We start from the raw sequence: 11,084 nt of genomic DNA, 5'->3' as shown, positions 1-11,084 counted from the left end.
GCTTTTGGCCACTTCCGCATTCAGTCTTATAGCAACAGCTTCAAGGTTAATAATACTGAAAATCTCTGACAGAGGAAAAATGTGAAAGAGAAAACGCAAGACTTTTTTTATTACTTACAAGGCAAAAATTGCAGTCCAGTAAAAATCCTCCCTGGCGCATTGTTTTCACAAATCTCATCACAGTTTTGGCAATCTATTGGTTCTTATAAAAACACCAACCCTGGATTAAACATTGTCAATTTCACAGCATCATGGGGTTTTTTCTTTAATACAGCTTGACTTAATCCGTTCCCAAAACTGCCTGTTGACCACTGCACTCTGGCTGGCCCCTTGAGAAGGACACACTGAGGTTGGCACCCTCAGAGCGGCTCTTCTGCCCAAGAGCTGCCATGTGAGTACACACCACCGAGCCCAGAGCCATTCCCACCCATCACCGCTGGAGAACCCAGCCTAGGTGTCCCTGCATCCTTTGTCACATCCTTTTGTCACATCCTTTTGTCACAAGCCTCCTCCTGCCCACAGCACCGTCCATCCCTCTGCGCTGCCCAGGTATAGGTGTTCTTCTCTGCCACCACCAAGGGGGAATCAGTCCCTTCCATTCCTGCCTTCCATTCCTCGAGCTGCTCTTCTTTTTCTTTGAACTCTCGGACATTGTGTTGATATCTGAAAACTTTGTTTGATGAAAGTAGCGGCGTTCGAACGCACTGCGTCCCCTTGTTCTCGCACAGCTGGCATCAACACCGAGTACTGGGGGAGAAACTACTTAAAACGTGCCACATTCAGCATATTTTGTGAGGCAAGCACAGAGGAGAATGGCACGAAGAGAACCAGCTCAAACCGAACTCCTCTCACGCTCCCCAGACCCAAAACAGGCTCTGGATTTCGGCCTTGCCTCCGCTCTTCCCGCACCGACCTCCCGGCCCCAGCCGGGGGAGGGGCGCGGTCCCGCGCGGCATCTCGGGAGTTGTAGTTCTCCGCGCGGCGCGACATGGCGACTGTGCGGGCGCTGCCGGCCCTCGCCGCCGCGCTGCTCCTGGCTGCCGCCTGCCAGGCCAGCAAGTACTCCCGGGAGGCCAACGAGGGGCTGGCGGCCGCCGACGGCAAGCGGCGGGAGGCCGGGGAGTTCCGGGTGGTGAGGCTGAACCAGATCTGGGAGAAGGCGCAGCGGGTGAGTGGGGCGGCGCGGGACGATGGCGGTGCTCGGAGGGGGCTCCGAGGTCGGGCCCGGCCGCTTCAGGCGCTCATTCCCCGTCAGGGAGATGGGGAGGAGCGGGCAATGTGTGTGAGGGAGGCTGAGGGTGTCCGGCCCCGGCTCGGGGCTGCGGTGGCTTTTGTTCTGTTCTCGGGCACGGCTGTCCCCGACCGTCACCAGCGAGCGCTGCGCTCAGCCCCGCGCCGTGCCGCAGGCGGGCAGCAGCCTGAGGGGACGGATGTGTGTCTGGGCCCCGGGCGGTGTTCACCTGCCCGTGTTTAAAGCAGCAGCTAAACCGCGTGCCCGGGAAGCGGCAGAGAGGGAAGCCCCCGTGGTGCCGCGCAGGATCTGCGCTGGGCTCCAGAGCTCGCCGGTTGAAAGCTTTAGCCGCGTTGTTCAGGACTGTGATGCTCTCTTGTGTCTCAGGGCGGTGGCCTCGGTTCCTGCCCGGCACAGGGCAGAAGGTCACTGCAGGAGAAGAGGAAGCTTCCACCCTCGTGGTTGTGTCGCCTACATTCACATCAAGTGATGTAGACAAATGCAAGAGGACCAGCAAATGGGTTTCACCATTCGCAGACGAGAGCCTTAATTTTGACAGTGAATCAAAACAGTACTTGAGTTTCTCTCACAGTGGACTACAAAAAATGTTGAATTATAGTGAAAATACAGTCAAATTATTTTATTACAGTGGAAATATTTACTTAGAACTAAAAAGAGCAGCTGCAGTGGGAGGAGAAGAATGCACTGCAGATATCCCCTGAATATTGTGGACCATGGGAATTAGGGTGATGACTAGCAAAGGTTCAGTTCTTTTAGGCAATGAAATATAATTAACATTAATTTTGGATCTTCTGTATTCTGAATAGCCTGAGCTATTGAATTGAAGGTAGGGCATCCCTGGATTCAGCCAGACTAGAACCCTGCCATAGTGCTGCCTCCCAACATGCTAAAGGAAGGGATCAAAATTACTCCTTTCCTCTATGGGAGAAGGATAGAATGGGGCATAGGAAAGTGTGTATTAATGAAACACCAGCTGTTGAATTGACAGCTGAAAAAGAAACAACACTGAGACTAGAAATAATTTATAATGATAGTAATGTCAGTTACCTCTCACCTTTCCAATTACAGTCCTTTCTCATGTTTATACCTGGTTCTTCTGGAATTAAAACTTTAGGTGCTTTACATCATCTATGTTAAGATGCTAAAATATAAAATGGACTAACTCTGTCAGTAAGGAACTAAGGTTTAGTAAACTCTATATGTGTGAGCTGGATCTTAGAGGTGCAAAACCTACTTGAACTAAATTTGCCATCATCTGAATTTCACTTTTGGGTACAACTGTCACCCAGCATGTGTTTTACAAAGTGATTATTCAGTATGTCTGGGCAATATATGAAATAAGAGGAAAAACTATGCCTGTGTTTTACATTTGCTTTGAAATACTTCTATGTGTCAATGCAAAACTCTTCATTCCTGTATTGTGGTAGTGATAGAGAGACTACTGAAAGCAGGGAACTTCTTTGTAAAAGTCAGATTCTGCAATTTAGCATTGCAACACACAGTTGGAGGAGCAGTTCTTAAAAAAGCCCCAAAACATTACTTAGTGGGACCAAGGGCTGGCAAGCCAGACTTTCTTCTTGTTTCCCCGAGGGTGAGTGGGAGGGAGTGCTTGATCTTTCTCCAGAATCTCTTTTCATAAATAGTAAATTCGTAGTAAAGAGCTCTTTCCTCTTGGAGGCAAGAGTGTAGGTGAGGATGTTGCAGGTAATGATTGCATCCAGCCCAACAGCAAAGGATGTAATTGTGGTAATGTTCAACAGGTTTCCAGAACTCATTCCCAGAATTGCCAGGTACCTGTCTTGGATGTTAATGTCTAGGCAGCATGAGGAATAAGGAATGAGTTTAAGGATTTGTTGCTTAGTTATTTAATCATTAAACTTAGCTTTTCACCTCTGCTTCTAATTAGTTATTCAGCATGTGAGTGATGTTAGTGAAGTGATGAGGAGTCTTACCATTGACATTTTTTAACTGGTGTTCTCAGGGTCCAGCATGGATAACCTTAAAGGAAGTAGTTCTTGAACTGAATACTTTAAATTAACTTCTGTAATCATTCTGTATTACATTAATGGAACAGGCAAGGGGCTTCCAAAAGGTTTCAAAGGATTTATTATGCTTACAAGGACAGTTACTTTAGTTTCCTACTAAATTATAATAAGAATTAGAAAAATATCGGTCTAATTGGGAGAAATTTGAATAGAATCTTGTTTTCCCTTAAGGAATAGTGGGCTTAATGTAGTTCCTTAGTATTTATTAAGACTTTAACATGTTTGATTGATGATGTCTCCAAACTTTATGTTCAGAAGTTCTGATATTCTTTTCTATAACTACTAGTAAACAGAAAGCTGTACATGTTTATGGGATTGCACTAACTGCAGAGGGGCTCTAACATAAACTGCACTGTGTAATCTTTTATACAGTAGTGTGTTTCTGATGACAAGGTCACATATGAAAGATTTCATTTTACTATATTTGTAGTACTTAGGAGCTAAATTATTTCTTATCTAATTAAGCATGTCTGTTTCTTCCTGTATTTCCTCAGCCCACCTACATATGGTGTCCACACTACCTGAATGCTGACTAATATTAGAGTAACTAAATCACTACCAAGATGCTTGGCCATTCCCTTCACAATTTGTAGCAAACTTTTCATTCAGTCTTGAAGCTTCAGGGCACAATTCTTGCTGAGGAAAATGATACTTGGTGCCACTGCAGCAGTGACACTTGGGCTGTCCAGGTCATCCTGCACCAGAAAAGTAAATAAGTACATGATTAAGGTTTTCTTTTACTCAGCACATACTAAGAACCATAAATAAAGTGGTTCCTTCTAAATGCTTTGTTTCTGTGAAGCAGTTCCCCAAAAGTAGCTGCTAAAGGACACAACGGGGACACTCCTTTGCTTCAGTATTAGAGGGAGAAGAAGTTTTATTGTGTTCTATAAGTGTTATATTTACCTGTGATTCTAGATTTTAGTAATTTCAGTAAGCCAAGTGCAAAATGCAGAGAAAAAATAGTTTAAAAATCAGAGTAATTGTATGCAGTGTCATAAGATTAATTACTAGGACAGCCTATGATGGAAGCATAAACAATAATGTGGATAGTTTCCTGAATTCTTGTCAATAGGAAGTGCATTAGCTTAAAGTAATTACCCTTTTCCTAGTTACTTTAAAATAACCTACTGACACACAAAGGAACGCATGAATCTTTTTACCATCACTCAGATGTTTAAAAACAATACTGAGTTCTGAGTCTGTGTTTATTTAACATACTCCTTCCTCACTGAAAATAATAATTTTTATAATCTGTAAGCTGGTTTTAATGATTAAAAAAACCCTCCAATAGATAACCTTGTGCTAGGACTGACGAGCCCAGGTGGTTTCCAGCTGGATCTGAGCTCCCAGGAGCTGGGCACACAGTACTTGGAGGGGTTTTATCTCCTCTCATCTCTGGGCTTCTCCTCACCTCACCTTCTGTTTGTTGACATGCACATAGACAGAGACAAAAGTAGTTCTGAAGTATTAAAGTGGTTTGTTACATTTATTTGTTTTAAACTGAATAACTAAGGTGACTAAAACCTGGAAGTTCAGGATCAACTCCCAGCACTGCTGCTTAGCCAATCGCATATTAGTCATTGTTCCTGTTTTCTTTGTAGCTCACCAAATTTCAAGCTGACCTAGCATTCATTTAAACTGGTTTTTTTTTCTATCTTCAGCCTCAGTGTTTTACCTTTTTTTTTTTTTCCTAGTATGTTAGACAGGAATACCTCAAGGTTTTGTATGTTTTAATGCACATAAACCATGTTAAGAAATTATCTGAGAATTCTTTTTTCATTTTGATCATAGTAAAAATTGCTGATGAAGTGGCTCTTTGACCTGCAAGGCCATCCTCAGTGACCTGGTGGATTGAAAAATTGTACTAACCAATAAAGGTTTTCAACTCACTATAACTGTATGGTTGGAAGATGGTCCACAAGGAAGCACGTGTGGTGGCAATGGCATGTTGTTTGAGAAGAATTGCTGTGCCATACTGGTTGTTATGTTTCTGTACTGGTTCCTGAAGCAAAAGGGGACTCCACATAACTAAATACAAACCTTTCTGTGTTCTTGTTAGCTCCATCTCTCTGCTGTGAAACTGGCAGAGTTGCATAGTGATCTAAAAATACAAGAAAAGGATGAGCTGAGCTGGAAGAAACTGAAGGCTGAAGGGCTGGATGAAGATGGAGAGAAGGAAGCCAAGCTCAGACGCAACTTAAATGGTAAGGGCTGTCTTGGAAAGGAGGAGTTTAAACTTTGCATCACACACACACATGGTTAGACACTTGTGTTTAAACTATTGAATAACAGGCTGTCTTTCTGGACACTGAGCACACAGGTTCTTTGGAGGTCAGTAGGGAGCTGCAGGAGCCTAACAGAGTCCTTTGCTCCCAATAATTTCAGAAGAGGTCTTTGAACTGTGTATTGAACTGTTAGCTTTTCCTCCATGAGCTGCAAATTCCAGCTCTGCAAGTCACTGATGTAGCCCCTCTCTCACCTTCCATACATCCATGGTTGGTTCTCATGTTTCTGTATCTTCTATTCCCTTGCAGTTATTATGACTAAATATGGAATGAATGGAAAGAAGGACTCTCAACTAGTTGATACCAACTATATTAAAGATGGCACAGAAAGTGACACACTAGATGATCCAAGACTGGAAAAACTGTGGAGCAAGGTGAGTAAGATTTCCAGGAACTGGACTGTAGGAAATCAGTATTTCTTCACTGAACTCTTGGCTGTATCTTCTGAGAGCACTCAGACTTGGAAATTAATGGCTTTACTACTCTTTTGTTAAGTACTGACCAAGCTGCCTTGCTCTGTAGCTCACATCTTCGTGCCCTGAGGGAAGCCCACCTGCATCCAGACCATCCAGCTGTGGCAGGTTGTCTCTGGCAAATAAAACTCCCACATTAATCTGAAGGGTGGAGCCTGGGTCCCCTGAGGTTTGACAGAGTATTTCCTCACATTTCCCTGAACTCATGGCTTCCCTTGTGTGGCTGTCATACTGTGGTAGTATTTCTACGGTGTTTTTCCCAATTTTCTTATTGTTGTTTGTGGATGTTTTTAAAAAGATGTATTTAAAATAGAGCCATTTTGTAGACTGTCTAAAGTGAAGTGTATTGTCAGGAAGGCTTTTAAATAAGGGCTTTCTCAACCTAGTATTCAGCTGAAAATTTCCAGGATTTGCATTCATGCATAAAAAGTGGAATATGTGGAACTGTCAAATTTGGCAGTTAAAACTGGCAAAGTCATAATCTTCAGAAATTAAATAATTCAAATTTTAAGAAGCAATAGTCAGGTAAATCTAACGAATTCTCCCATGAGTCTAGTGCAGTGATAGTAAAGCAGAAAAAAAGATTTTCTGGATTTTAAAATGTTACTGTAACTAGATACAGCTTTGGCAAGGAACATGTCCTGTGCTTTGGGGAACAGTAAAGTGCAATAGGAGAAATATTCCCTAAGCAAAAAAATGGGGTCTGAGTAGGTTTCAAAAGCATTCACTTTTGATCAGGCATTACAGCAAGTATCCCACCAGATTTGTGGGTAGTGCCCCAGCTGTGTGAGCAGTGCTTCTTTAATAGTTAGAGAGCCAGTGCACAGCAGTGATAAAATCTTCACATGCCAGTAGAGTAAGATGCAGTAAAGACTGTGTTTAATATCAGGCTGCATCCCTCATGCAGATGGTTCCCGTACAGTTGTGTGTGGAGCTCCATGGCCCTTATTTCTGTATGAAATTGTTTCCCATGGAATAGAAATGCCAGATGCTTTTCACTGGGTAGTCCACAGCAAGTCCAGCTTTATAAGTCTGAAGCAAACTTCTTTTGACATGATTAAAGGCATCTTATCCATCAACATCTAAATCCTGACCACATACAGATATTAAGAGAATTAAAACAAGAGATCTAAAGAAAAGCTGCACTTAATAATTTTCTAAATGTGGTGAGAAGTGGGAAGAGGTTTTGGCAGTTGAGGGCACTTAAAGCACTTGGCCTGGAAAGCATAATGAGCTCATGTTTCTTTCAGGCCAAGACCTCTGGGAAGTTCTCTGATGAGGAGCTGGATAAGCTTTGGCGAGAATTTAAGCATCACAAAGAAAAGATTCGTGAATACAATATTCTGCTGGAGACTGTGAGCAGAACAGAAGGTGCCTGAACATTTCTCTGGTGTTTCAAAATCAGTACATCTCTTTTCTCTGCCCATTGTTTCCATCACTTCCAAATTTCTTTGAAACTCCTCACATTTCTGTCAGAGCCACTTGCAGATGCTCCCTGGGTTTAGTTTTGCATTAGCTGCCAAAATTCTTGCCAGCTAATGAAACTGTTTCCATTTCAGTTTTCTGCCTGCATTTCATTCAGGGAAAATACCATCAGATTAGCAATGATGGCCGTTGTAGTTTACAGGAAATTATGCAGCAAGCATAAATCCACTGCTGCAAAACACAATTCTAAAGTCTGCAGAAAATGCATGTTTTATCTCACCAGCTTTATTTGCACTCAACTTAAATCCTAAGACTTAGCATTTTTTATTCACCTCAGATTTGGAGTATTTCTGGAGTTTTTGAGCTATCAAGATTTGGCCCACAATCAATAATACTTACTGTTCTTCAACAGATATCCACAAGAATGTTATCAATCCATCTGAGGAGAATGTGGTGAAAGAGGAAATCTTGCACAACAAACACAGAGAACTCAAGGAAAAGTTGAGGAGCATCAATCAGGGGTTTGAACGTTTGCGTAAAGTCAGTCACCAGGGATATGACACAACCAGTGGTATGATACAGCAGGGTTTGGGCTTCTTTGGGGTTCATTTCATTTTTAAAAATTAAAATCAGTGGGCCAGGGCATAGTCACAGTATCACAGTGTGTTGTGTGCCACAGAGGGCTGAAGAGACAGAGCCAGCCAGTCCTGTTTAGAACCAAGCACTGGAAACCTAATGAAAGGATACAGTCAGTGTGTTAAGAGGATAGTTCTGTCTTCCATGCCCCCATGAGAAGGGATATTTCCCCAAGAGGGCAAGTAAATGAGACAGCATGCAGGACAAGCAATGCCTTTATCCAGTTCCTTGGGTTTGGATTTTTTTGCTTTTAAAAACCTACTTGTTTTATCTAGTACTAGTATCTAGTTTTATCCAGTACTTGGATAACTTCTCCCTTTTCATCTAAATAGATCTATTAGAAATGCAGTGCTTAATGCCTGTGTTCTTAATTTAATAACTATTTTGTATGTGAGAAAACATCTCTTCATCTTTCATAGAAGTTGGACATTAAAAGCATTGTGTCCAGATTTTTATTTCGTTATATGTGTTTGCTTAGAATTTGAAGAACCAAGAGTGATTGATTTGTGGGACATGGCCAAATCAGCTAATTTCACTGAGAAAGAACTTGAATCTTTTCGGGTAAGTAGAATTCCAGTGACTTCTCTTGCAGAAAGATATTTTGCCACATAAAGAAACACTTACTCTTACTTTGATTGCAGCCACTTCTGTATTACCCTCCAGACACCATAAAGAAGTCATGCTGCCTTTTTAATACTTCAAATACATAGACATGTGTGTAACTAATCATATGCTGATTCTGTTATAATCAGCAGAATGAAAATTCTGAATCCTCTCAAAACAACTGTTGCATATTTTGAATCTTTGAAAGATCAGGTCCTGCTTCTTTGTCTCCAAGGCACCAGATTTACCCCTCTTACCCAATGTGTTAATTATGTCCTTGGGAAGCACTGTAATCTGTATTCCCAGCAATTTCCCTCTCATGCCCATCTCCTGTACTGTTAACTTCCCATGTTGGAGCTGTGTTGAGCTGACACAAAACTATTGTGATAAAGACTGCTTTTCAAGGAAATAATAAGGAATTTAATTCCTGTGCAGTTCATACCACTTTTATTCAATTCAAGTTGTATAAAGAAAAGATTTATTTTTTATTATCTGACTCTGGCTGGTTATCAGATTTTAAAAAGAAGCTTTTTAAAAAATTTGTCTTTCTCCCCTCAGTCTACTATTCTTATGCCTAAATTTTTGCTTGGTGTTCACTGCTCTCATCTTGTAGCACCTCACAGCTACCCACAGTCTCCTTTTGAGGACTCTGCAGTGGGTCGTTTTCAGCACTGCTTTCAAAATCAGCAGTCTGGTGGTGATGGTAATGGATTGTCCAGAGATTTTTAAGAAGCAGGGAACTGAAAAAGCTTTCTGTGCCTGGCTTAGTAAAGTATCATTAGGAGCGTCTTGGCAAGAGAAAGGAAGGCTTGGAAAGCAACTCCTCTGAAGCTGTGTGTATTTGTTATCTTAGGAGGAGCTGAAACATTTTGAAGCAAAAATTGAAAAGCACCATCATTACCAGAAACAATTAGAGATTTCACACCAGAAACTGAAGCATGTAGAGGAAACTGGAGACAAGGATCATCTGAACAGAAACAAAGAGAAATACGCCATGCTGCAAGAAAAGACAAAAGAACTAGGATATAAGGTCTGTATAAATCCAGTGTTACATACATGTTGAAAGTTTAACTCAGTAGCAGAGGGGAAGTAGAGTATCCAGTGCTGATTTTTCATGTAAGCTGAATGACTTCCAGAAGGGGAGTTCAAGACACATCTGTTCTCCATGTTTAGTACGGCATACACATAATTGTTTTTTATAGACCTAGTTCTAAAAGGCCTGAAATCTTCCTGCTCTCTGCTCTTTCTGTTGTTACAAATACTCGTAGCAAAATCTGAATATATTACTATATTGATAATTTATTGTCTTCCTGAAATTTGTTTTGTGTGTTTTGTTTTCCTGATAGGTAAAGAAGCACTTGCAAGACTTATCCAGCAGAATCTCTCAAGGACTTCAACACAATGAACTATAAAAATTTGTTCTGCTTCGTGGGATCAGTCTGTTAACACAAAGCAGTTAATGTGTTTTTTTGAACAGGGCTTACCAAGGAGTTCTCCTGAAATAGTAAGGATTGAACAGATGTGTCCTGTAAGAATTTTTTTTTGTCTACTTAATTACAAATTTTGTATTTGCACTGTAAAATTAAATGATTAAATATTTAGGTTGCACATCTTGGATCATAGAAATCTTACTTCTGAATCAAGTAGCAGCCTTCGAAATAATTAGTTTTGTCAAAAGGAAAAACATATGCAAACTCTCAAAGGATTCCTTCTAGTAAAAAAATACTAATGTTATAGTCAGGTAAGGTATTCTGATCAATGAAAGCAAGCACTGAGGTACAGGAAGGTTAAACAGAGGCCAGAAAAGTCTTTATTTCAATCCTTAGCCTATTACATTTCCTACTTAAGGTTACAAAAATATTTTTTACTGATTTTGAGCAGTGGCTCAAAGCTGTACTGCTGCACTGTATATGAATCTTTCATGTGGGAGGGGGAGGAAGAGTAACGAGGGAACAAGTACTGAGGTCAATTTGCACAGTGTAGTCATTGACTAACGTGTGTGTACAATTATCTTGTTCATGGTTGCTTTGGTTTTGCTACACTTGGTCATTAAAAAAATCAAAACAAATACTGGTGGGGTTTTTTTTCACCTTCTCTTTCATATAGTGAGAAGTAACCAGACTTGTTTTTTGAGCATGTTGCTAATTCCCGTAATGTTCATTCACACATCAGTTTTTAAGAGAGGAGGGGTAGTTTTGCACCAGAAGGATGTGTTTCTATGTTGTGAATAGGCAGAAAGATTACTAAAGCAGCTTATCTCTGAGTGTGTATTTCAGTTCAACTCCAGTAAAGATTATTATCACTTCTCATTTGAAGACCAGATTTTTCTGGTCAGAACTTTGGCAGACATCAGGCACCTGGG

General features: G+C 41.2%; 1 protein-coding gene across 1 annotated transcript; it reads left to right on the top strand.

Moving 5' to 3' along the window:
- The first annotated feature begins 950 nt into the window (after window positions 1-950).
- Window positions 951-10,790, top strand: LRPAP1 (LDL receptor related protein associated protein 1). Its single transcript, XM_038136337.1, has 8 exons — window positions 951-1,168; window positions 5,360-5,504; window positions 5,835-5,959; window positions 7,309-7,429; window positions 7,896-8,054; window positions 8,598-8,680; window positions 9,576-9,752; window positions 10,069-10,790. Exons 1-8 carry the CDS (start codon window positions 989-991, stop codon window positions 10,132-10,134), a joined length of 1,056 nt encoding a protein of 351 aa, XP_037992265.1. The 5' UTR covers window positions 951-988; the 3' UTR covers window positions 10,135-10,790.
- The last annotated feature ends 294 nt before the right edge of the window (window positions 10,791-11,084 follow it).

The sequence above is a fragment of the Motacilla alba genome, chromosome 4, assembly GCF_015832195.1.
Source record: "Motacilla alba alba isolate MOTALB_02 chromosome 4, Motacilla_alba_V1.0_pri, whole genome shotgun sequence".
Taxonomy (NCBI): domain Eukaryota; kingdom Metazoa; phylum Chordata; class Aves; order Passeriformes; family Motacillidae; genus Motacilla; species Motacilla alba.
The sequence above is the reverse complement of the archived record's forward strand: the minus strand, read 5'-3'. Positions and strand labels throughout refer to the sequence as shown.

Bases quoted from the DNA above. Each gene is read 5' to 3' on its own strand.
- LRPAP1 (XM_038136337.1), top strand. From the start codon at position 989: ATGGCGACTGTGCGGGCGCTGCCGGCCCTCGCCGCCGCGCTGCTCCTG. The intron at 5,960-7,308 runs GTGAGTAAGATT...TGTTTCTTTCAG, and splicing joins TGGAAAAACTGTGGAGCAAG to GCCAAGACCTCTGGGAAGTT. The intron at 9,753-10,068 runs GTCTGTATAAAT...TTTTCCTGATAG, and splicing joins CAAAAGAACTAGGATATAAG to GTAAAGAAGCACTTGCAAGA.